Here is a 27,492-nt window from a genome sequence, read left to right as displayed (position 1 = left end):
CTGGTCTCCATGATATACGGGTCTCTATGATGATCTCTATGGTGATCGCTATGATGGTCTCTATGGAGATCTCTGTGGTGATCTTTATGGGAGTCTCTATGGTGATCTCTATAATGGTCTCTATGGAGATCTCTGTAGTGATCTCTATCGGGGTTTCTATGGTGATCTCCATGAGGGTCTCTATGATGATCTCTATCGGGGTCTCTATGGTGATCTTTATAATGGTCTCTATGGGGGTCTCTATGTTGATCTCTATGGGGGTCTCTGATGGTCGCTATGATGATCTCTATGAGGGTCTCTATGGTGATCTTTATGGTGGTCTCTATGATGATCTCTATGGGGGTCTCTATGGTGATCTCTATGATATCTATGAGGGTCTCTGATAGTCGCTATGATGATCTCTATGAGGGTCTCTATGGTGATCTCTATGAGGGTCTCTGATGGTCGCTATGATGATCTCTATGAGGGTCTCTATGGTTATCTCTATGAGGGTGTCTATGGGGGTCTCTATGGTGATCTCTATGGGGGTCTCTGTGGTGATCTCTATGGGGGTCTCTGTGGTGATCTCTATGGGGGTCTCTGTGGTGATCTCTATGGGGGTCTCTGTGGTGATCTCTATGGGGGTCTCTGTGGTGATCTCTATGGGGTCTCTATAATGGGCTCTATGGGGGTCTCTATGATGGTCTCTATGGGGTCTCTATGATGATCTCTATGAGGGTCTCTATGGTGATCTCTATGGGGGTCTCTGTGGTGATCTCTATGGGGGTCTCTGTGGTGATCTCTATGGGGTCTCTATGATGGGCTCTATGGGGGTCTCTATGATGGCCTCTATGGTGATCTCTATGGGGTCTCTATGGGGTCTCTATGATGATCTCTATGAGGGTGTCTATGGTGATCTCTATGAGGGTCTCTATGAGGGCCTCTATGGTGATCTCTATGGGGGTCTCTATGGTGATCTCTATGGGGGTCTCTGTGGTGATCTCTATGGGGTCTCTATGGTGAGCTCTATGGGGGTTTCTATGTTGATCTCTATGGTGATCTCTATGGGGCCTGGGGGTCTCTCCTCTTCTCTGGCTCATCTCCAATCTCAGCCAAACATCGCCCTCTCCAGACTGTACCATGTAGGGTCCTGGCGGGGGGTTCCCGGCCGCTGAGGAATTGATGATCGGGCTCCCCTGCTGATCTCCGCCCCCCCACACCCCGCCTCTATTATTATCACCCACTATCCCCCCTGGAAGCCCCCGGAGTAGTTCGGTCCCCGCTGTCCGGGCCTCTTATAACCCTGCCCCCCTCCGGGAGCAGCGATGGTTTCTTCCTTTTCCAGCTGATTTCAGGTCTGAGCTCTCCGCTGGACCCGACCATTCCCGGAATAGGGGTGCGCGGCCTAGTTCGGCTCCAGGCGCTGTGTCCGGTGAAGGTCGGGCGGGGAGGTGGCGGTGTGCGGAGAGATTCTCACTACCGTGAGGTGCCGAGAGACTGCTGGATCCCCTCCATCCCTGGACCGGACACTCACACAGCCCTATCGGGGCGGCGGCTCCCCCCCGGGCCGCACTTGGAACGTTCCGCCTCCAGCTGGCCGGCCTGGAATCACGGCTCCGATCCTCGGCCGGGACCGAACCGCCGCCTCAGCCATGGGAGACACCGGGAGCGAGCGCAGCAAGCCGCCCAGCCTCCCCCCGCGGTGCCCCTGCGGATTCTGGGGGTAAGAAAGCCGGGCCTAGGGCCCCTGACACCCCCCAGTGACACCTTCCGGCCCCTGACACCCTCAACTGTCACCCACTGGGCCCCTGACACCCTCAACTGTCACCCACTGGGCCCCTGACACCCTCAACTGTCACCCACTGGGCCCCTGACACCCCCCAGTGACACCTGCTGGGCCCCTGACACCCTCAACTGTCACCCACTGGGCCCCTGACGCCCTCAACTGTCACCCACTGGGCCCCTGACACCCCCAGTGACACCTTCCGGGGCCCTGACACCCTCAACTGTCACCCACTGGCCCCTGACACCCTCAACTGTCACCCACTGGGCCCCTGACACCCCCCAGTGACACCTTCCGGGCCCCTGACACCCTCAACAGTCACCTTCCGGGCCCCTGACACCCCCTGGACTTCTGACACCCCTTAAATAACAACTTCTGGGTCCACAACACCCTCCAATGACACCCTCCAGGCCTCTGACACCTCTACTGTCACCCCCCCCCCCCCCACGACACCCTCATGGTCCTTGACAGTTCTGGCACCCTTGAGGTCCCCAATACCTTTAACTGTCACCTGACACCCCTCAAGTAACACCACCTGGGCTCATGACACCCTCACGTGGCACCCTACTGCCAACCTCTGGACCTCTGACATCCTTCAGACCTCTGACACCCTCAACTGTCACTTGACACCCTCTGGGCAATTGGCATCTTCCAATCACCTGACCCCCCCCCCCACTGACACCCTTCCATCACCTGACCCCCCCCCATTTAATCCCTCCTGTCACCTGACCCCCCATTGAATCCCTCCTGTCATCTGACCCCTCCTCCCCCACTGACACCCTCATTCTGCCCCAGCATAGTCTCAGCTGTGATGGGTGTGGGGAGTCCATTCTGCTATATCCTGCCCCATAGGGCTCCTTCCCCCTCCCCCGGGGATGATCTGTACTGGTTCTCCCCAGTTCTCCCAGTGATGGTTGTGTGTCACCCCTCCATAGGTATTAAGTTCCTGATTGCCCCCCCCCATAACCAACACGTTTCGGATCATATTCACCAACGTCTGTTATCACCAACACATCCCCCACACACCTGATCCACCCGCAGCGGCCCTTACTGATGACATGGGAGGTAGAGCAGTGCTGGACCAATCCTGGGGACTGGGGGGGGGGGGTCCAAGTTCTGGACAACTCCAGTCCAGTAGCCGGGGTTAGAACCTCCATCAGGTTTGTCCGTGTCCCGCCAGGGAGATTTCCCCTAATTTCCTGTCCTGGAGTCAGAGGTCACTGATACAGGTACAGGGGGACCCCCCCCCCCCCCCCCCAGTGGAGATGGCCATAAAATCGGATTATTGGTGGTGGATCCCGGATTTGTTCATCGGAAGTATAATAGTGGTGGAGATATAGAGAACCCCAATATTCCGCTGAGCACCAAAGGATCCCCATAATCCTCCCGGGTTGTGGTACGGATGAATGAATCAAACATTGAAGCACCACACTGGACTAGTCAAGTCAAACGCAAGTCGGAGACAAATTGTTTACAAAGCCGACGCGTTTCAGAGGATGCAACTCCCTTCATCAGGGCTAAAAAAAAAAAAAAAATGAACGTGAAACAATGTATCCAAACTCAGCGATAAAAGAATCGTTATTGTTTTTTCTCTGCAGCTCAAATCTACAACATTAGAGGAATAATAAGAATACTTCAGGTGTAACTAAAGGCAAAAGTTTTTTTTTTTTTTACTTTTGGATATAGTGGAGAGGACTTCTTTTTTTTCTTTTTTTTTTTTTTCTTTTTTTAAATGTTTTTTCTTTTGGGTGGGGTTTTGATTTATTTATTTTTTTATTTTTTTAGGGATATCCTTTCACTTCCTGCCCCATAGCCAAAACAGGAAGTGAAAGGAAATCCCTGGTTGTCCTCACTGGAAAGTTTTTTCCCTTTTTAAAATGTGGGGCTTTCGGCGATAACAGGTCACCAGGACCAATGGAGAGGGTGCAAAAAGTCTTGCCTTTTAGTTAATGCTCCATTCACGCTTGTGTGACTTTGGTCACATGACAAGATCCCTCCCTGCTGCTTGTAAAAGCAATCCAGTGGATAGTTAGCCGCTCTGATTGCTATTCCAAGAGAGCCGACCACCGGCTTTAAAAAAAAAAAAAAAAAAACGGTAGCGGGGTGATGAGTGCAGATGCCCACAGCATCTTGAAGACCGGTGACTTACCAGCAACGTGACCGGTCGGCAAGTGGTTAAGGCTCCATTCGCATCACTTGTGCGACGTGGACATCAAAGTCGCAGTGACAAGCCGCAGCCCGTTCCTTTTTTTTTTCCAATGGCTTCCATTCCAATCGTTACAACTTAGAAGTCGCAGCAACTTTGAAAAGCTGTGCGCGCTACTGTGGTGCGACTTTAAGGCTGGGTTCACACTGCAGCGGTTTATGAGAACGGATGTGATTCGCACCGCACTGCAGTGCAAATCACATCCAATCTCTGTGCGATGTAAGTTCAGCCATACAGATAGTATGGCTGAATTCGCATCGCACACGGCCCAAACTCGCACAGGACCCTTTTTTTTGGTCCGCAGCAGAATCGGATCGCATGGGTGTTCACACCATGCGATCCGATTCCTGTCCGAGTTTGCAGATCGCACTGCGATATGCGGACGGATCTGGGGGTGTCATTAACGTTTCACTGACACTCCCAGCAGTTCGCATAGGGCAGTGTGAACTGCCGCCGGGAGGTATGCGATGCGGGAACCCGCCGCGGATTCGCGGCGTTCCCGCATCGCTGCAATGTGAACCCAGCCTTAAGCAGAGGGCCACCCTACCATTAAAAAAAAAATAAAATTGCATTAATAATCTTAAAAAATAAAAAATTTTGAATTTTTTTTTTAACTTACCTGAAACCGCTGTTGCTAGGCAGTCTTCCTAATCTGCCCCTTCCGTGGCGCCGCCTCCTCTTCGGTGAGCCCCGTTGCCTTCTGGGACGTGTGTGTGTGTCTCCCAGAAAACAACGTGGCCATTCACAAAGTGCCACGTGACCCGCGCATGTGCAGTAGGAAACAGGCAGTGAAGCCGCAAGGCTCCACTGCCTGTTTCCCTTAGTGAAGATGGAGGCGCCGGCAGCCGATCCGATGGATGGATTGGCCTGGGGGGGGGGGGTGGGGGGCAACATCGCGAACTCGCTGGACAGGTAAGTGTCCTTATTAAAAGTCAGCAGCTACAGTGTTTGTAGCTGCTGACATCGCGGCCGGAACGCCCCTTTAATCTATAAAGCCTAAAGATCATTTATTGGTTGGACTTGTGTCTTTTTTTTTTCAACCCGATTAATATGCAAGATCGAAGTCGCATGCAAAAGTCGCGATCCCAAGGTCGCGCTGGGAAATCGTGCAACTTTGGAGTCGCGCTAGTGGGAATGGAGCCTTAACTGACCAAAAGGAAGCAATTAAAAGAAATGGATACGTTGTTTCATTGTGTTGCTTTTTCAAGCCCTGATGAAGGGGGAGGGGGAGGGGGGGGGAGGTGAAGCTACATCCTTCTTCGGTAAACAATCCATCTTTGGAATAAACCTGTCCAGACATGAATATTGCCGTGTGGCACTTTAATTTTAGATTCACTTGGCAATGAAAACCTGACACTAACCTTTCCCTACAACAAAAATGGCGCCCGTCCGCACACTGCCTCGGCATTGAGCTCCTCTTAGGAGAAAGTGTCTTCATCTTGCTCTCCTACCCATGGGAGAGGCTCTTCTAACATGTTTCGCCCCAATAGGGGCCTAATCTCTACAATTAAGCCCCTATTAGGCAAAGCATTTTTGGGGCGGCTCTTCCAATCAGTAGGAGACCAACCTGCAGAGATTTCTATCGTTGGGAGTAATTGTACCTCATCGTTGGTGTCATTTGGGAGAATAGCGCTCCATTGTTTGGTGTCATTGGAGGGTATTTTGTCCCTTTGTTGGTGTCAGTGGGGGAAAATGATGTCCCATTGTTGGTATCAGTGGACGAAAACCCTGACCCAGGGGATGGATAAAAGTGAAGGGCCACCATTTGGAGATCACTGTTGTATCGGGGTGCAGTTTGTAGATCACCCAGCCCCACCAGGAGACCAGTCCATCAATGGAACTATAAAACCATTCTCCATATTGGCTCTTACAGATGCTGTTTGTACTAGAATGTTACGGTTCAATATATAGTCCCTCCCCAACAGTCCCTTTGCACTTTGTTGCCAGAAAAATAGAAAGCCTGACCCAGCGGATGTTGGCTGACCCCCGCCCATCGTAACTAAGGCAGTGGCGCCATTTCTTCATGTGCTTTACGAGTCAGCAGGTTCCTTTGGATTGGTTTAAAGTATGGTCATTGGAGGGGAGTTAGAGTATCAGTAAGGCCATACAGTTTCTAGGACTTCTGATGGCGCCAATCACAGAATGTGTATAAAGTACAGAACGCAAGATGGCTAACTTGAACATGTAAATTGGCGCTCCTTGGTGGATACAATACAATTATGGCAAATGGAGATCGGTATTGGAGAACAGGTCATAGCACTCTTGGCTGGATGAGGTGCACCATGCGGGATCTCTGATGAACCTCAAAAGGTGTCCAGGGGAGTATTTGATTAATAATATCTAGATTTGGTCTGATTAACTTTTCCAGCTTCACCGCCGGTTATGGTAGAGTTTGGATGCAGCAAGATACCTGTGGGATATCTTTGAATGCAGAAGGGAGGTATTGATATCTGGTTCGGTATTAGTAGTCATTCAAAATATCTACATCAAACTGAAGCAACCTTCCCTGAACAGTGATGGCAACATTTGACGACACCATCAGTCTTCATTGTATAGTGCAGGCAGATTTCCGGACACCGAGGATGGGTTATGTAATGGGAACAAGATGGCTCCATGACTTTTCCAATAGGAACAACCATCCCTGAACAGTGATGGCAACCGACAACACCATCCACCGTCTTCCACCTATAATGTTGGGTTTAACATCTCTACCTAGAGAACACCTTCAACCATGTGACTCAAAGGATTAATACCGAGGCAGACTTCTGGACACCAACAATGGGTTATACAACTGGAACAAGAAGCTTCCACTTTCCCACCTCCTGTTGGACAATCTAAATCACATATGCCAAACACAAAGCCCACTAGGCCTTGTCATGTGGCCCTCACACCCAGTTATGTAGCCGGAACATGGCAGAACTCCATTCCGCCACCTCCGGCTCTCCCTCACCGCTGTCACTTGTAAAAACAGAAGCCTACTATTTTTACAAGGGACGGGTGGGATTGCACACTGTGTAGCCAACCCCGGGACTCTGCACTCTGTACGTAACACACTCCTGAATCCTGCACTCTATATGTAGGACACCCCTAAACCCTGCACTCTCTACATAACAGACTTCTGAACTCCGCACTCTGTTTGTAAGGCACACCTGGAACTGTACTCTGTACATATAATGCACTCCTGATCACTTCACTCTGTAAATAGCGCACTCCTGAACTCTGCACTCTGTACGTAGAGCACTCTTGAACTCTGTATGTAGCGCACTCATGAACTCTGCGCTCTGTAGCACACTCCTGAAGTCTGCTCTCTGTACATAGCGCACTCCTGGACTCTCTGCTCTGTACATAGCGCACTCCTGGACTCTCCGCTCTGTACGTAGCGCACTCCTGGACTCTCCGCTCTGTATGTAGCGCACTCCTGGACTCTCTGCTCTGTATGTAGCGCACTCCTGGACTCTCCGCTCTGTATGTAGCGCACTCCTGGACTCTCCGCTCTGTATGTAGCGCACTCCTGGACTCTCCGCTCTGTATGTAGCGCACTCCTGGACTCTCCGCTCTGTATGTAGCGCACTCCTGGACTCTCCGCTCTGTATGTAGCGCACTCCTGGACTCTCCGCTCTGTATGTAGTGCACTCCTGGACTCTGCGCTCTGTTTGTAGCACACTCCTGAACTCTGCACTCTGTATGTAGCACTCTGTGCTCTGTATGTAGCGCACTCCTGGACTCTGCGCTCTGTACGTAGCGCACTCCTGAACTCTGCACTCTGTATGTAGCACTCTGTGCTCTGTACATAGCGCACTCCTGGACTCTGCGCTCTGTACGTAGCGCACTCCTGAACTCTGCTCTCTGTACATAGAGCACTCCTGAGTTCTGCACTATGTATGTAACGCACTCCAGATACAACCAGCCCTTTGAGGGCAACCATATTGCGGCCCGCAATGAAATTGAGTTTGACACCCCGATCTACATCTTCACATACCATGGTGATTTGATTATTGTGCCTGTACTACCTGTGTGGATACAAATGCTGGGGGTATGTTCTTGCCCCTCATCCGAAGTAAAAGAGTGTCTTGGAGAAGCTATAGAAGGTCTTCAACATTACAGAACAAGTTCAGATGGATGGGACCAACTACTAACTGCTATACCATGACCTGGAAAAATGAGAACCTTCACAGACTTTCCATCTGGTCGGCTTTTACACCAGCACACTCCAGGACCATGAAGAGCCACCACCACAAAATGACAGCTACTATGGGCCAAAGGTTTTCCATTCTGGTGCTGGGCAAGGCTTTCTATTTTTATTTTATTTTTTATTGTTACCAACCATGGTGTCACTAATTTCCTCACCAATGGTGGTCATCTGAAAATCCTGTATAAATTAGAGCTAAATAGTCAAGAGGTTTGGATAGAGGCAAGGAGGACTTTCATGGTACAGTATGAACTCACAATACAATCATTTTATAAAAAGTACAATTGAGTCAATTCATAATAAAAAAAATCTATCTAGAGAAAAGAAGGGAGAACAAAAGCGTTTATCTGGGGAAAACAAACAGTCCTAATAAATGGTAAATTCCTCTAACATAGACTGGAAATCAGCTAGAGCAGGGGTCTCCAAACTACGGTCCCCCAGCTGTTGCGGAACTACACGTCCCATGAGGCATTGTAAAAAAATCTGACATTCACAGACATGACTGGGCGTGATGTAGTTCCTGAACAACTTGAGGGGCCATAGTTTGGAGACCCCCCCCCCCCTGGGCTAGAGTATCAACCCAAACATGGGGAGCTTCCATCCACATAATTCCAATCTCGTACTCTAGATCAGTGTTTCTCAACTCCAGTCCTCAAGGCACCCCACAACAGGTCATGTTTTCAGGATTTCCCTTTAGATGAAATGGCTGTGGTAATTACTAAGGCAGTGAAACTGATCAAACCACCTGTGCAAAATAATGGAAATCCTGAAAACATGACCTGTTGGGGGCGCCTTGAGGGCTGGAGTTGAGAAACGCTGCTCTAGATCATAAGTGAGAGCTCTTTGGATTTTGAGAGTGCGCGTCAGATATCAGGGCCCTTTAAAGAAACCTGTACTTGGAGACTATTGGGGGAATCCAATAAAGCCCTAGTGACGCTTTTCTGGTAAAATGGCCTGCACCAAAAAATTTCTATCGCCAGTTTCGGTAGCTTTACCGACACGTGGCAGATTCAGGTAGTTCTTGATGGCGCCAAAATTCAGAAATAATCACATTCAAATATAATTACCTCCAGTACATACAGTAGATGGCAAAACTATAGCTAATTAAAGTGGGGGTTCAGCCCAAACCTACTCGAACGCTATACATTCTAAGCCTAATATATCTAACCCTGTAAAGAAAAGATCGTTATACTTGCCTGTTCTGGAGCCGCTCTGGTCTGGTCTCCAGTGGTGGCTTCTGTGTGGAGAGAGGAAGCCAACAACGGCTGGGAAATGAAGAGGAGACGATGTCATCCATAGACTTACTATGGGACATCCGTTGTCGGCTGTCTCTGCTCTACAGACAGCTGAGCCTGGGACCAGAGCGACTTCAGAATAGGTAAGTATATCAATCTTTTATTTTTATTTATAGGGTTTGATAGGTTAGGCTTTAGAGTGGTGGGAGTAGTTGTAGCAATAGATTTAGGTTTTAAGTGGAATTCCAGTTTAAGACCAACTCTAAACTCAGATCTTGGGTCCACTCTGAGCAAAGAGCGCTCACTGGAGCTCTGGGTTGTGCTGGGGGCGGAAGCGGCTGGCTCAGGCTCACAGGGACCAGCTGAGAGGCAGAGCCAGCTGCTGGTCAGGCAAGTGGGTGGATCCCGACATTATTGTCAGGATCCCTGCAGAGCCTAGACCGGTGTTCTGCCATATAGTGTCCGGCCATGATATAATGTCCGCGCCGTACTGCGCATGCACAGTACGGAGCAGACGAAGCTTTGGAAAATCTCCGAAGCTGAACGGCGCCTGCGCCGTGAGTGGAGGTGGTAGCCCCACCATCCAAGCGGACATAGGGTTGTGAATATTAGAGGGCCCCTCGTGGGTGAGCTTGGCTCGCCACGCTTCGGGCTCGGCCTCGCTGCACTCGGCTCTTTTATACTCCTACTCTATGTCCACTTGGATAGTGGGGATAGAACCTGGACTCACGGCGCAGGCGCCGTTCATCCTCTGCAATTTTCGGAATCTGTGTTGCTGTGTACTGCGCATGCGCACTACGCAGAGGACACTATCGGATGGAGGACCTTATATGATAAGACACCGGCTCTGTGCCATCAGCCGGCAGGGGGCTTTGGTCTGCTGTCAGCTGAATCTGGGTCACAGGAGTGCAGAACCATGTGCATTCCTGTGACCCACAGGAGATGTATGGCTCTACACCTCCTTTATCAAAAGGCGATAACATGTGGACTCAGCAGAGCTGGTCTGTATACTGCCCTCGGCCCCTGAATCTGGAGTAAGAGTTATAAACACTGACTTACTCCAAGATTATAGAAGTCCTCCTCGTGCACATGAGGGCCCCCAAGCAGGAAGAAGTATACTCATTGCACTGTGGGATGTAAGGTGTGCCAGGACTGTGTTGCACCCACTTGGGGCCCAGGTTTGCATGGTACACGTAAACAAATATTTAACAAGGCAATGTTATGCAGTGGGGCATTATTGTGCCATCTGCTTTGGGAGGTCTAGTTTGTGCAAAATGTCCAAATGATGGATTCAATTTAATTTCATTAGCTAGCTCGTTGAGAAGGATGTGAGTTGCCCATGGGTCAGGATTCATGTAATATATATTTATAGATCTGTACACATGCAGTCCCAGACCACAGTCACAGCTCAGACTGTTTTTGACTTGGCATCTGATACCAAAGTTTGCAGCCCCCGTTCAACAGAATAAAATACAGATGAGGCAGATGTGGTCACTGTGTGGTCCACCATATCTATAAGCCACCTAATGCTGAATGTAATGTACCAGAAGCATTGGCAGCCTTGTCCATCCATTGTAGGTCCATTGTGGGGTTTTCACACCAGCCTGCGTAGTATAGATTTATCAGCATCAACATTGAAACATTTCTTCCCACTGACACCAATGATGGGGCTCTATTCCTCCCACTGACACCAATGATGGGGCTCTATTCCTCCCACTGATGCCAATGATGGGGCTCTATTCCTCCCACTGACGCCAATGATGGGGCACAATTCCTCCCACTGACGCCAATGATGGGGCACAATTCCTCCCACTGACACCAATGATGGGGCTCTATTCCTCCCACTGACGCCAATGATGGGGCACTATTCCTCTCACTGACACCAATGATGTGGCACTATTCCTCCCACTGACACCAATGATGGGGCACTATTCCTCCCACTGACACCAATGATGGGGCACTATTCCTCCCACTGACACCAATGATGGGGCACTATTCCTCCCACTGACACCAATGATGGGGCACTATTCCTCCCACTGATGGGGCACTATTCCACTGACACCAATGCTGGGGCTTTCCTCCTCCCACTGACACCAATGATGGAGCAGTTGTGCTACCACTTTGTAACAAATGGGTAAGGTCTTAATAGCTGCCCAATATTTACCAATGGAGGCAACTAACCAGCATATTCCTGTACCACTCGCCACCACCGGGGACCACAGATTTTGGGACACCTACAGATCATCAACTGCCTGTCCATTTCCCTGGATTTACACCACCTATAATCCCCATACTGTGAAGGTCAGCACTCCTCACCCCTTCTTACCCAGCCCATGTGACTGGACATCAATGATTCGACCTGTTGGGCTTTCCTATAATGTATTGTTGGTGATGTTGGTTACGCTTTACATATTGCAAAGCAGATGTCCCCTATCTTGTTCGCCTTAAATTAAAACATACTGGAATTTAATCAGCAGCCAATACATTTTTTTCCAATGGAGGCAATTTACCAACATCTCCTCCATATTGGTGACCACCCGCTATTTTTGGAGGGATCTTAGATTGTGGGACACATCATACAGATTGTAATCAACTTTCTGCCTATTTCCCTGGACATACACCACCAATAATCTCCTTTCCACAAAGAATTGTCATCAACTGTCTGCCCACTTCCCTGGAGATACACCAGAGTAGGCTCCTTACTGTAAAGTCTTATCAACTGCGCGCCCATTTCCCTAGACATGCACCATTAATAATCCCCTTAGCATGAAGAGTTGTCATCAATCGCCTGCCCACTTCCCTGGGCATAATAATCCCCTTACTGTGAAGGCTTGTCGTCAAATGCCCGTCCATTTCTCTGGACGTACACCACCAGTAGGCTCTTTAGTGTAAAGGATTATCAACTGCCCACCCATTTCTCTGGACATACACCACCAGTAGGCTCCTTACTGTAAAGGCTTATCAACTGCTCTCCCGTTTCCCTAGCATGAAGACTTGTCATCAACCGTCCAACTCCCTTCCCTCCCAATTTCATGGACATACACCACCAATAATCCCCTTAGCATGAAGACTTTTCATCAACTACCCACCCACTTCCCTGGCCATACACCACTAATAATCTGCTACTGTGAAGACTTATCATCAACCACTTGGCCATTTCCCTGGACATACACCACCAATAATGCCCTTATTGTAAAGACTTTTCATCAACTGCCCACCCATTTCACTGGACGTTCACTATCCACTATCCCCTTACTGTGTTGGCCATGGCCCCTCATCCCTTATTCCAGTCCATGTGACCTGACCTCTATTGTGTGACCTGTAAGCCCTTGTACACAGGGTCGGAGAATCCGTCGGAATGTGTCCTATCGGACCGTGTCCTCCGATAATCCGACTGTGTGTGGTATGCATCGGACTGATTCAGTCGGAATATCCGTCAGACCCAATTTTCCAACATGTTGGAAATATTTCCCGACCAACTGGGCCGATCGGACATACTCCGATCATGTGTAGAGAATTTTGATCGGACCAAGTGCCACGCATGCTCAGATCAAATTCCTACATCAAAGCTATTGGCTACTAGCCTGAATGTAGTCCCGTCGTAACGAAATTACGTCATCACGTTCTGAAAGATCGGATTTTTTCGCCAACTTTGTCCGACCGTGTGTATGCAACAGTTTCGGACAAGATCCGACGGACAAAATCCGACGGGCAAAATCCGATGGATTTGGTTGTGGAAATCTCCGACCGTGTGTACAGGGGCTAAGACTTTATTGGATTTTGTTTTTTGCTTATCATGTTTATAAGGCGTTGATAATTATGTTTTGGTGTTTTTTTTTGTTTTTTTTTACACTCTGCACAGCAAATATCCCTGATCTTGATTGCCCCCAATTATAACAAATTAGAATCTAAAGGGGATTTAGAAAAATAATTTAATAGTGCTTCAAAAAATAAGTTATTTTACACTCTTGTCTATGTATACCTAACCAGGGTTCCATAGAGTCCTTCGGTTCCTTTAGAGGTTGCAAGGGGTTTCTTGAGCTGGTTCTGAATGACTTCCTATTTACTGGTGCCTGTGTAATCCTGGTGACAAGTCCGCTTGGCAGAACCAACCGCATGACACCAATGATATTTTTAGCTGTCTTCTGTATTGCTTCAAAATGAATTATATTATTTTATACTCCTTGTCTATTTATATTCAGGCAGAGTTCCATTGAGTCCTTGGGTTTCTATATAGGTTGTTCTATGTGGCTGAATGACCTCCCATTTAATGGTGCCTGCGTAGTTCTGGGGCCAGCATCGCTTGGCAGAGCCAATTGCATGACACCAATAGTATTTGTAACTGTCTTCTATTTTGCGTCAAAATGAAGTAAGGTATTTTACACTTGTCTATCTATACTAAACCAGGGTTCCGTTAAGTCCTTGGGTCCCTAAAGAGGTTGCTATAAGAATCCAAGGACTCTGTGTGGTTGAATCATCTTGTGACTGAATGACCTCCCATTTACTAGTGCCTGCGTAGTTCTGGGGCCAGCATCGCTTGGCAGAGCCAACTGCATGACACCAATAATATTTGTATTTGTAGCTGTCTTCTATTTTGCGTCAAAATGAATTGAGGTATTTTACGCTTGTCTATCTATACTAAACCAGGGTTCCATTAAGTCCTTGGGATCCTAAAGAGGTTGCTATAAGAATCGAAGGACTCTATGTGGCTAAATGACCTCCCATTTACTAGTGTCTGCATAGTTTTGGGGCCAGCCTCGCTTGGCAGAGCCAACTGTATGGCACCAGTGGTATTTTTTAGCTGTCTTCTTCTATATTGCTTCAAAATGAATTAAGTTATTTTACACTCTTGGCTATCTATATTCAACCAAGGTTCCATTGAGTCCTTAGGTTGCTATAGGAACCCAAGGACTATATGTGGCTGAACGACCTCCCATTTAATGGTGCCTGTGTAGTTCTGGGACCAGCATCGCTTGGCAGAGCCAAATGTATGGCACCAATTGTATTTTTTTTTCTTCTATATTGCTTCAAAACAAATTCAGTTATTTTACGCTCTTGGCTATCTATACTCAACCAAGGTTCCATTGAGTCCTTGGGTTGCTATAGGAACCCCAAGGACTCTATGTGGCTGAATGACCTCCCATTTAATGGTGCCTGCATAGTTCTGGGGCCAGCACTGATTGGCAAAGCCATCGGCATTGCACCAATGGTATCTAAGGGTGGCATCGGTGAGCAAAGCAAGATTTATTTTTCCTACTCCCCATGGAATTCTTTTCAGTTCCTTGAAACCCGACAGGGTTGCTATGGGGGTACACTATTTAGGAAAGGCTGATCTAGTCAGTAACGGTTAGCTTTTTTTTATATTACATTGCCACACATGGGCAGACTTGCAGTGGGTGTGTCTGCTCTGCTATCCAATAAGCAAGGGAGGTGCTTCAAGAGGAGTATACATAGTTACATTGGCCCAGCTTGGACCAACTATGTATATATCATACCTGCCTTGCTGCATTGTGGTTTTCCTATTGCGGCTTGCAGCTTTCTGACCTTTCCTGGTCCTGGTGTCTACATCAATATTTCAGTAAAATGAAACCAACTTATTGTTTGTCTTGCTTGACTGTACACTTGTTATAAAGATGCACAGACACGCCAAGGTGAGCCAACATCAGAGAAGAAACCTTGACACGTTTTGTGCTTTGTTTTTTGCGAAAATGCGTCAAGATTCTTTTTTGATGTCTGTTCATCCATGGATTTTCATGGATGTTTCATTTTACTGAAATTCTATTGTTGTGCGCCACTGCTGACCAATTCACCCCTCATTATGAAGTCCGATACTTCTGGGTTTGAAATACCATGCGACTCTTACTGTCCTCTCGTGATGGCACACTGGGTTCTTGATGGCCTTCCTCCAGGCCCAAGCACAGTCACAAGGTGGTCTAACAGTTCTTAGCCCTGCGATCTTGCCATATTGACTTGGAGCTGATAGAAATGATAGCCTCTCGGTTGTAGATGGGGGTTGCCATCATCCATAATGGCACACTGGGTTCTTGATGGCCTTCCTCCAGGCCCAAGCACAGTCACAAGGTGGCCTAACAGTTCTTAGCCCAGCCTAATCTCTTGCCATATTGACTTGGAGCTGATAGAAATGATAGTCTTTCGGTTGTAGATGGGGGTTGCCATCATCCATAATGGCACACTGGGTTCTTGATGGCCTTCCTCCAGGCCCAAACACAGTCACAAGGTGGTCTAACAGTTCTTAGCCCTGCGATCTTGCCATATTGACTTGGAGCTGATAGAAATGATAGTCTTTCGGTTGTAGATGGGGGTTGCCATCATCCATGTGAAATTCCATATCTACATTTAAAAAAAAAAATCCTCTCTTGGGATTTTAAAGCCAACCAAACCAATGTGATATATTATCAGTTGTGCTCATAAGTTTACACGTACCCTAGCAGAATTTATGATTTCTTGGCCATTTTTCAGAGAATATGAATGATAACACAAAAACTTTCCTTTCACTCATGGTTAGTGTTTGGCTGAAGCCATTTATTATCAATCATCTGTGTTTACTCTTTTTAAATCATAATCACAACAGAAACTACCCAAATGACCCTGATCAAAAGTTTACATACCCCAGTTGACCGCTTGAAGTCTTTTGTGGTATTTGTGGATGAGGCTGTTTATCTTCTCAGATGGTAAAGCTGCCCATTCCTCTTGGCAAAAAGTCCTCCAGTTCCTGTAAATTCTTGGGTTGTCTTGCATGAACGGAACGTTTAAGATCTCCCCAGAGGGGCTCAATGATATTGAGGTCAGGAGACTGAGATGGCGACTCCAGAACCTTCACTTTATTCTGCTGTAGCCAAAGACAGGTGGACTTGGCCTTGTGTTTTGGATCATTGTCATGTTGGAATGTCCAAGTACCTCCCATACGCAGCTTCCTGGCTGAATGCAAATGTTCCTCCAATATCTTTTGATAACATACTGTATTCAGCTTGCCATCAATTTTGACGAAATGTCTTGTACCTTTGTAGTTCACACATCCCCAAAACATCAGCGATCCACCTCCGTGTTTCACAGTAGGGATGGTGGACCTTTCATCATTGGCCTTGTTGACTCCTCTCCAAATGAAGAGTTTATGGTTGTGGCCAAAAAAAACTAAATTTTGGTCTCATCACTCCAAATGACTTTGTGCCAAAAGGTTTGAGGCTTGTCTCTGTGCTGTTTGGTGTATTGTAAGCGGGATACTTTGTGGCATTTGCGTAGTAATGGCTTTCTTCTGGGGACTCGACCATGCAGCCCATCTTTCTTCAAGTGCCTCATTATTGTGCATTTTGAAACAGCCACACCACATGTTTTCATGAGTCCTGTATTTCCCCTGAAGTTATTTGTGGATATTTCTTTGCATCCCAAACTATTTTCCTGGCAGTTGTGGCTGAAATTTTAGTTGGTCTACCTGACCGTGGTTTGGTTTCAACAGAACCCCTAATTTTCCACTTCTTGATTCGAGTTTGAACACTGCTGATTGGCATTCTCAATTCCTTGGATATCTTTTTATATCCCTTTCCTGTTTTATACAGTTCAACTACCTTTTCCCGCAAATTCTTTGACAATTCTTTTGCTGTCCCCATGACTCAGAATCCAGAAACATCAGTGCAGCACTGGATGAAAGATGCAAGGGTCTGTCAGGAGGTCAGAAACCCATTGACCTTTTATACACACACACTAATTACAAGCACACCGATCGCAGGTGAGGATGGTTACCTTTAATAGCCATTCAAACCCCTTTGTGTCAACTTGTGTGCCATGTTATCAGGCCGAAATCACCAGGGTATGTAAACTTTTGATCAGGATAATTTGGGGCGTTTCTGTTGTGATTATGATTTAAAAAGAGTAAATGGAGTTGATTGATAATAAATGGTTTCAGCCAAACACTAACCATGAGTGAATAACCATGCGGAGGCAATCGGATCCTTCTTCCTGCTAGGCCTGGAGACGAATGATGGGAAGATGGCCCCCATCCATCTCTATACCATTGCAGGGCGGAAGCGACGTCAAAACGCTCTTTTTTTTTTTTTTCTTTTTTTTTTTTTTTTATTGCATTTTAGTGTAAATATGAGATGTGAGGTCTTTTTGTCGCCATTGCACGAGCGGGGCGCAATTTTGAAGCGTGACATGCTGGGTATCAATTTACTCGGCATAACATTATCTTTCACAATGTAAAAAAAATGGGCTAACTTTACTGTTGTCTTATTTTTTAATTCAAAAAAGTGTATTTAAAAAAAAAAAAAAAAGTGCGCTTGTAAGACCGCTGCGCAAATACGGTGTGATAGAAAATATTGCAACAACCGCCATTTTATTCTCTAGGGTATTAGAACAAAAAAATGTATAATGTTTGGGGGTTCTAAGTAATTTTCTAGCATTTACTAGTTTACTTACCTGAGCCCTCGAAAGTCCCACGTCGAGAATGCGCTGGATTTGGGCCTGGTCTTCTCGGCTCTTCATTGGATAGAATGATAGCAGTGCAGCTATTTGCTCGTGCTGCTGTCAATCAAATCCAATGATGCGGGGGGATGGGGCCGAGTCCTGCACTCGGCAGCTATGGACACCATATGCAGGACTCATGAGCGCGCCCGTAAGGTAACCCCGCCGGGAGTTTGCTTCACACGGGGGGGGGGGGGGTTATCAGAGACGGGGAGGAGTTAGGAGAGCCGCTGGGGAAAACCAGAAAACGCCATTCAGGGGCCACTCTGTGCAAAACAAGCTGCACAGTGGAGGTAAGTATGATATGTTTGTTATTTAAAAAAAATAAAAATCGAACCTTTTAGTGTCACTTTAAGTGGTTAAAGTGTATTCTGTTCCCCAAAAATATTGCGTTTGAAAGACAGATGCGCAAATACAGTGTGACATAAAATATTGCAACGCCTGCCATTTTATTCTCTAGTGTCTTTGTTAAAATATATATTTAATTATAATTTGAATGTTTGGGGGTTCTAAGTGATTTCCTAGCAAAAAATACGGATTTATAACTTGTAAGCAACAAATGTCAGAAGAAGGCTTGGTCTTCAAGTGGTTAAAGGCCTCATTTCTTCTTCTGAAAACTGCAGAATGATGGGCCTTACCAAAAAACTGTCATTTCGTTTTTCGTCGGTTTATAGCACGTTCTCCCAAAAGTATTTTGGCTTCCTCAGGTAGGTTTTGGCAAATACTTTTTTTTTTTTTATTTGGTCCACATCTGGGGAGATTAGCTAGAGTGCCATGGGCTGTAAACTTCTTGATAATGTTGGGCACAGTGGACACGGGAACATGACGATTTCTGGATGATGGACTTTGAGGTTGTCCATGCTTTTCCACCAATTTATGTTCTCAAGTCCTCAGGCAATTCTTTGCTGCTGTTTCTCTTCTCTGTCCTCCGTGCGGCACACAGAGACACACAACAGGTTGAGTACATTTTTAACCATTTTAACTGGTTGCCGTTGTCTGTCTTCCCACAGATAGCAAGCACCCCCTAGGGACACGTTTAACCCCTTGATTACCCCTGATGTTAACCTCTTCTCTGCCAGTGTCATTAGTAAATTCCCAAACATATTATTAGTACAGTGACAGTGCATATTTTGTAGCACTGATCACTGTATAAGTGCCCGTTCACACAGGGGCGACGCGACTTGCAGCGCGACTCACAGACGCGACCTGCACACGACTTCAGCGGCGACTTGCAAAATGACTTCTGTATAGAAGTCAATGCAAGTCGCCTGAAGTCGCCCCGAAAATACTACAGGAACCTTTTTCTAAGTCGGAGCGACTTGAGTCGCTCCTATTAGAACGGTTCCATAGTACAGAACGGAGCGCGACTTGTCAGGCGGCTAAGTCGCCTGACAAGTCGCGGTAGTGTGAACGGGCACTTAGTGTCACTGGGCCCCGAAAAAAAGTATCAAAAGTGTCAGTTAGGTGTCTGATTTGTCCGCCGCAATGTTGCAGTCCCATTATAAGTCGCTGATCGCCGCCATTACTAGTAAAAAAATCAAAAATAAATCGCATAGTATGTAGACTCTATAACTTTTGCGCAAACCAATCAATAGACAATTATTGGGATTTTTTTTTTTTTTTTTACCAAAAATATGTAGCAGAATACATATTGGCCTAAATTAATGAAGACATTTGATTTTTTTTTTTTTTATCCATTTATTAAAAGTCAGCAGCTGTTGTATTTGTAGCTGCTGGCTTTTAATAATAATTTTTTAGGTGGACCTCCTCTTTAATGAAGACATTTGATTTTTTTTTTTTTTTAAATTAGATCCTTTCTTTTTTTTTAAGCAAACGTTAAGTCCAATACAAACAGGTTATTTCAAACATAATCACATTAAACCAAACACAGCCCAAAGAAAAAAGGAAAAAAAAAATCGATTTAAAAAAAAAAATTTATTGGATGAGTTATAGCAGAAAGTAAGAAATATTGTGTTTTTATTTGATTTTTTTATCCTAAATTGTCGCTCTTTTTTTTTTATAGCGCAAGTAATAAAAAAACGCAGAGGTGATCAAATAGCACCTAAAGAAAGCTCTATTTGTGGGGGAAAAAAGTAACTTTTTTGGGGGGTACAACGTTGCATGACCGCGCAATTGTCAGTTAACCGCTTCATCCCTGGAAAATTTGGCTGCTGAATGACTGGGCCATTTTTTTGTGATTCGGCACTGCGTCGATTTAAGTGACAATTGCGTGGTCGTGCGGCACTGCACCCAAACAAAATTGACCTCGTCTCTTTTTTCTCCCCACAAATAGAGCTTTCTTTTGGTGGTATTTGATCACCTCTACGGTTTTTATTTTTTGCGCAATAAACAAAAAAAAGCAACAATTTTGAAAAAAAAACACAATATTTCGTGCTTTTTGCTATAATAAATATCCCCATTTTTTATTTATTTATTTTTTTTTCAACAGATTTTTCCTCAATTTAAGGCCAATATGTATTCTTCTATATATTCTTGGTAATAAAAATAGCAATAAGCATATATTGATTGCTTTGCGCAACAGTTATACAAAATAGGGGATAGTTTTATGGCATTATTATTATTTTTATTTTTTTTACTAGTAATTTTTTATTTTATTTATTTTTTATCGGGACTGCAACATTATGACGGAGACATCAGACACATCGGACGCCTTTGACACATTTTTGGGACTATTGGCATTTATACAGCGATCAGTGCTATAAAAATGCACTGATTACTGTAAAAATGTCACTGGCAGGGAAGGGGTTAACACTGGGGGCGATCAAGGGGTTAAGTGTGTTCCCTAGGAGGTGTTTCTAACTGTGGGGGGGAGGGGACTGACTAGAGGAAGTGACAGATCGTAATTCCTAGCTATTAGAAATACACGATCTGTCACTCCTCACAGAACAGAGACGTGTGTGTGTTTACACACACACGTCCCTGTTCTGCCTCTCGTGCCCGGAATTTGCTTTGCTAACACTGAACCGCCTCTCAACCAATCAGGTGCTCGGATCTGTTACCTGTCACCTGATTGACTGAAACGTCATGTGGTGTGATTGGATGCCTGAGAGAGAGGACGGAAGAAGACATCGAGGAGCGTTCAGGACAACGCTGCTGACCCGCTGCGAGACAGGTAAGTGCCGGGCGATGCACACTGGCAGCAATTGATGGGGCATAGTAGCGGCTATTAATGGGCATACTGGCAACATTTGATGGGGCACAGTAGTGGCAATTGTTGGGCACACTGGCAGCATTTGATGGGACACAGTAGCGGCAATTGATGGGCACAGTAGCTGCGTTTGATTGGCACAGTGGCTGCATTTGAGGGGCACAGTGGCTGGCTATGCTTGATGGGCACAGTAGCTGAAATTGATGTTGTTGTTTTTGTTTAAAAAAAATTGGGAGCACCAGCCGCCACTGCCATTTACTAGTATCAGTGGGGGGAATTATGCCCCATAGCACCATAGTTGGTGTCATTGGGAGAAAATATGCCCCCTTTGTTGGTGTCAGTGGAGGAAGCAAGCCCCATTGTTGGTGTCATTGGGAGAAAATGTCCCCCCTTTGTTGGTGCTATTGGGAGGAAATGTGCCCCCTTCACTAGTATTACCGGGGGGGGGGGAGATATTATGCCCCATAGTTTGTGTCATTGGGAGAAAATGTGCCCCCTTCGTTGGTGTCAGTGGGGGGGGGGGGAGTATGCCCCATTGTTGGTGTCAGTGGATGAAATAGTGCCCCAAGGGGCTGATAAAAGCAAGCAAAGGCCAGCAGTTTGGAGACCACTGGCCTAGGTGATCCGAGCAGAAGTGGGAGCAGTTACTTATCAAAATCAGGTACCTGTCCACACCCACGGGAGGGGTCGGAAAAACAGAACCTCCCCCTTTGGGTGAGGATCTGCCTTAAGTTCTCGTACTAGAACAGTCAAAAATGCATACATGTGATCCTGAGAATCAGTATGCCGGCCACATTGTAGAACTAGGGTGTAGTTGTAGACTTCGTCTAGACCTAGAGCAGGGGTCTCAAACTGGTGGCCCTCCAGCTGTTGCGGAACAACAAGTCCCATCCTCCTTCGGCCTGTGGGAGTCTTGCTTGGAACTGTCAGCCTTGCAATGCCTCATGGGACTTGTAGTTCCGCTACAGCTTGAGGTCCAGCAGTTTGAGACCCCTGATCTAGAGGGTCGTTGTAAACCTAAAGCTGCTAGAGGGTAGTTGTAGACTTTGTGTAGACCTAGAGGGTAGTTGTAGACTTTGTGTAGACCTAGTGCAGTGATTCTCAACCAGGGTTCCTCCAGAGGTTGCTAGGGGTTCCTTCAGCATTGGGCTATTTCTGCCTCTCGGATAAGTTCACACTGACACTATTGATCTTTTTTAACTATCCGTACGGAGGTAATTCTTACAAATGACCACAAGTGTAAGGACCATTCTTCCCACTGACCATCACACTAATGTATCATGAATTGTAGATTTCTAATTGTTAGCAGGGGTTCCCTGAGACTGGAGAACTATTTCAAGGGTTCCTCTGTGTTGAAAAGGTTGGGAAAGGCTGACCTAGAGGGTATTTGTAGACTTTGTGTAGACCTAGAGGGTAGTTGTAGACTTTGTGTAAACGTAGAGGGTAGTTGTAGACTTTGTGTAGACCTAGAGGGTAGTTGTAGACTTTGTGTAGACCTAGAGGGTAGTTGTAGACTTTGTGTAGACCTAGAGGGTAGTTGTAGACTTTGTGTAGACCTAGAGGGTAGTTGTAGACTTTGTGTAGACCTAGAGGGTAGTTGCAGACTTTGTGTAGACCTAGAATGTAGTTGTAGACTTTGTGTAGACCTAGAGGGTAGTTGTAGACCTAGATGGTAGTTGTAGGCTTTGTGTAGACCTAGTGCAGTGATTCTCAACCAGGGTTCCTCCAGAGGTTGCTAGGGGTTCCTTCAGCATTGGGCTATTTCTGCCTCTCGGATAAGTTCACACTGACACTATTGATCTTTTTTAACTATCCGTAAGGAGGTAATTCTTACAAATGACCACAAGTGTAAGGACCATTCTTCCCACTGACCATCACACTAATGTATCATGAATTGTAGATTTCTAATTGTTAGCAGGGGGTTCCCTGAGACTGGAGAACTATTTCAAGGGTTCCTCTGTGTTGAAAAGGTTGGGAAAGGCTGACCTAGAGGGTATTTGTAGACTTTGTGTCGACCTAGAGGGTAGTTGTAGACTTTGTGTAGACCTAGAGGGTAGTTGTAGACTTTGTGTAAACGTAGAGGGTAGTTGTAGACTTTGTGTAAATGTAGAGGGTAGTTGTAGACTTTGTGTAAACCTAGAGGGTAGTTGTAGACTTTGTGTAGACCTAGAGGGTAGTTATAGACTTTGTGTAGACCTAGAGGGTAGTTGTAGACTTTGTGTAGACCTAGAGGGTAGTTGTAGACTTTGTGTAAACGTAGAGGGTAGTTGTAGACTTTGTGTAAACGTAGAGGGTAGTTGTAGACTTTGTGTAAATGTAGAGGGTAGTTGTAGACTTTGTGTAAACCTAGAGGGTAGTTGTAGACTTTGTGTAGACCTAGAGGGTAGTTGTAGACTTTGTGTAGACCTAGAGGGTAGTTGTAGACTTTGTGTAGACCTAGAGGGTAGTTGTAGACTTTGTGTAGACCTAGAGGGTAGTTGTAGACCTAGAGGGTAGTTGTAGACTTTGTGTAGACCTAGAGGGTAGTTATAGACTTTGTGTAGACCTAGAGGGTAGTTGTAGACTTTGTGTAAACGTAGGGGGTAGTTGTAGACTTTGTGTAAACGTAGAGGGTAGTTGTAGACTTTGTGTAAATGTAGAGGGTAGTTGTAGACTTTGTGTAAACCTAGAGGGTAGTTATAGACTTTGTGTAGACCTAGAGGGTAGTTGTAGACTTTGTGTAGACCTAGAGGGTAGTTGTAGACTTTGTGTAGACCTAGAGGGTAGTTGTAGACTTTGTGTAGACCTAGAGGGTAGTTGTAGACTTTGTGTAGACCTAGAGGGTAGTTGTAGACTTTGTGTAGACATAGAGGGTACTTATAGACCTAAAGCTACTAGAGGGTAGTCCTGGAGTGTATAACTACTGCTCAGTGGAGATGTTCTTCCCTCGGTGAAGTATTATTATTAGAAACCTTTAGTACAGCATGAACGATTCAGATGCTGCCACCGCCCATCGACATGCACATTGATGTCAGCCCACCAAACCCTGTACGCGTTTCGTCACAGAAGGCCGTGAGCAGTTTTTTTTTTTTTTTTTTTTTTTAAGGGAGCTCACAACACCATTTCCTAGAATTTTTGCATATGTTGTGTATTCCGATGTTTTGTTGCGTGCGACATCCTATTTTCATTCATTCGTCGTTGTTAAAGCTAACACAGGACTGATTGTTTGAAGAAGACTATTGTTACCCCCTCCGGCAATGCTGTAGATTGTCCTGACCCCCGTCATTGTCCCATTGGCTGAACAGATTGATCTTTATGTAAATATGGAGAATCATATAAAAAAAAAAGAAGATATAAAAGGATTTGATATAGCAAGCGCTGTCAGTAGTATTATTCATGTATTAGCGGCATGTTGTTGTAACAATACAATCTCTTTTTTTCTTTTCTTGATGTTCTCTATAATAGGATAATAATAAAATAATCAGAGGTTATTGCCTCTTAATCCGTCTTATAAAGTAAAGTCAAGGTTGCATTTTTTTTTCTTTTTTTCTCTGCAATAAACGGATTTGTTTTTCTTGTAATAACTCAGCCGGTGGAATCTCTGTCCGGGGAGTCATACATCTTATTGAGTGATAGAAATTGTGTTTTATAGGTGGAGCCATTCTACAGCGGAGACCCCTCGTACTTTGTATTTACACAGCAGATGTTTTCCATAATCACTAGTTACAGCAATAAAATGTAGAATGAGCTTGAACTTCAGGCTGCTGAGTTGTACCGACTCCTCTGCTGGACTGTAATGGCTTAGGCCCCTTTCACACTTGTGCTACTCCAAAGTCGTGTGATTTTGCCGCGATTTCGTGGCCGCGATTTTGGCAAGACAGTCATACCGACTGTGGATCTGACTTTCCCCACAACTTGAAGTACTGAGCAGGGACGCGACTTTCATTACCAAATAATTAGGGGGAACTCCACGCCAATTTTTTTTTTTTTAAGGAAAAAAAAACTGGCATGGGTTCCCCCTTCATGGGCATACCGGGCCCTTCAGTCTGGTATGGATTTTAAGGGGAATACACCCACACCGAAAAGACGGCGTGGGGTTCCCCCCCCCCCCAAATCCATACCAGACCCTTATCCGAGGACCAGCCTGGGCGGTCAGGAAAGGGGTGGGGACGAACAAGCGCCCCCCCCCCCCCCCCCCATGAGCCGTACCAGGCCACATGCCTTCAACATGGGGGGCCCCCCCACCCCAAAATCCATACCAGACCCTTATCCGAGCACCAGCCTGGGCGGTCAGGAAAGGGGTGGGGACGAGCAAGCGCCCCCCCCCCCCCCCCCATGAGCCGTACCAGGCCACATGCCTTCAACATGGGGGTCTTCCCACCCCAAAGCACCTTGTCCCCATGTTGATGAGGACAAGGACCCCTTCCCGACAACCCTCGCCATTGGTTGTCGGGGTCTGCAGGCGCGGGTGGATTATTGGAATCTGGGAGCCCCCTTTAATAATAATACTGCACATTATCCCCACCGTGAAACATGGTGGTGGCAGCATCATGTGGTGGGGATGGTTTTCTTCAGCAGGGACAGGGAAGCTGGTCAGAGTTGGTGGGAAGATGGATGGAGACAAATACAAGGCAATCTTAGAAGAAAACTTGTTGGAGTCTGCAAAAGACTTGAGACCGGGGCGGAGGTTCACCTTACAGCAGGATAACGACCCGAAACATCCAGCCAGAGCTGTATGTGTTAGAATGGCCCAGTCACAGTCCAGACCTAAATCACATTGAGAATCTGTGGCAAGACTTGAAAATTGCTGATCACAGACGCTCTCCATCCAATCTGACAGAGCTTGAGATATTCTGCAAAGAAGAAGAATGGGCAGAAATGTCCTCTCTAGATGTGCAAAGCTGGTAGAGACATCCCCAAAAAGACTTGTAGCTGTAATTGCAGAGAAAGGTGGTTCTACAAAGTATTGACTCCGGGGGGCGCCATACAAATGTCCCCCCCACACTTTTCACGTATTTATTTGTATCATTTATCATTTTCCTTCCACTTCACAATTATGTGCCACTTTGTGTTAGTCTATCACATGAAATCCCAATAAAATACATTTATATTTTTGGTTGTAGCATGACAAAATGTGGAAAATGTCAAGGGGTATGAATACTTTTTCAAGGCACTGTATATATATATATATATATATATATATATATATATGTATGTATGTATTGCGGTCAGCAAGTGGTTAAACTTAAGCTTTAGAATCATTTTATGTATAGAGCAGCCCTGGGTGTGGAAGCACGCCTCATTCCTTATTCTTTTATTTATTCCTATGTAGCAGTATATACTGTTGTCTCTATATATGATCTGAGCTGTAGATGTAATAATTATTATCTGGGGTCCCTCCAGGTAAGAAGAAGTTGTGCAATTTACTTCATCTCGAGTCACTAAATCCCTTTCATGATCTCCCCCATAACTCTCCGGTGTTCTGACTTTTCTTTGAACAGCTCGAGATTTCTTAGTGAATAAAGTCTCCGTATAACGCAGAATGTGTTGCCAGCTCTGGGAAGTGCCGGCTTCGGCGTCTCTCGCCAGTTCTGTAGCGTGTTCAGGTATTTTATCCTAAATCCGGGTCTCAGACCTGTCAGTCTGGCTTGTCCATTGTTTGTAGAGCATCCTCATTATTGCCTGCCTGAGTACGAAGCAGCGTCGGCTTCACACCTCTCGGGGACCGCACTTTTCCTGCAGTTTCCAGCCATGAGAATTGCACAAGGTGAAAGAGGATAAGAGGGTAGATTGTGTACAGGAGCTAAAAATACACGACGACTCCGGGGAGAGTCCGCTCTCACTTCTCATCAGCAAATGGTGTGAGCTTAAAGTGGACCTGTCACTCGGCCTCCAGACACCTGCTTGGAATGGAGCAGCTTGCGTGAAGCTGGAGTTCAGCATGGATCTCTCTCTCGTTCTCTCTCTCTCGTTCTCTCTCTCTCGTTCTCTCTCTCTCGTTCTCTCTCTCTCGTTCTCTCTCTCGTTCTCTCTCTCGTTCTCTCTCTCGTTCTCTCTCTCTCGTTCTCTCTCTCTCGTTCTCTCTCTCTCGTTCTCTCTCTCTCGTTCTCTCTCTAGTTCTCTCTCTCTCGTTCTCTCTCTCTCGTTCTCTCTCTCTCGTTCTCTCTCTCGTTCTCTCTCTCGTTCTCTCTCTCTCGCTCTCGCTCTCTCTCTCGTTCTCTCTCTCGTTCTCTCTCTCGTTTCTCTCTCGTTCTCTCTCTCTCGTTCTCTCTCTCTCGTTCTCTCTCTCTCGTTCTCTCTCTCTCGTTCTCTCTCTCTCGTTCTCTCTCTCTCGTTCTCTCTCTCTCGTTCTCTCTCTCTCGTTCTCTCTCTCGTTCTCTCTCTCGTTCTCTCTCTCTCGTTCTCTCTCTCTCGCTCTCGCTCTCTCTCTCGTTCTCTCTCTCGTTCTCTCTCTCGTTCTCTCTCTCGTTCTCT

General features: G+C 46.2%; 1 protein-coding gene across 1 annotated transcript in view; it reads left to right on the top strand.

Moving 5' to 3' along the window:
- The first annotated feature begins 1,403 nt into the window (after positions 1–1,403).
- The window catches only part of ZFAND3 (zinc finger AN1-type containing 3), a 285,201-nt gene continuing 259,112 nt past the window's right edge, over positions 1,404–27,492 (top strand). The window contains exon 1 of the mRNA XM_077485390.1: positions 1,404–1,702. Within this exon, the coding sequence (XP_077341516.1) occupies positions 1,632–1,702 (71 nt within the window). The 5' untranslated portion in view covers positions 1,404–1,631. The remainder of the gene's footprint in view (positions 1,703–27,492) is intronic.

This window comes from Lithobates pipiens, unplaced genomic scaffold (genome assembly GCF_037356315.1).
Source record: "Lithobates pipiens isolate NorthernLeopardFrog02 unplaced genomic scaffold, aLitPip1_a1.2 Scaffold_18, whole genome shotgun sequence".
In the NCBI taxonomy this organism is placed as follows: domain Eukaryota; kingdom Metazoa; phylum Chordata; class Amphibia; order Anura; family Ranidae; genus Lithobates; species Lithobates pipiens.
This window is presented reverse-complemented; position numbering and strand designations above follow the sequence as displayed.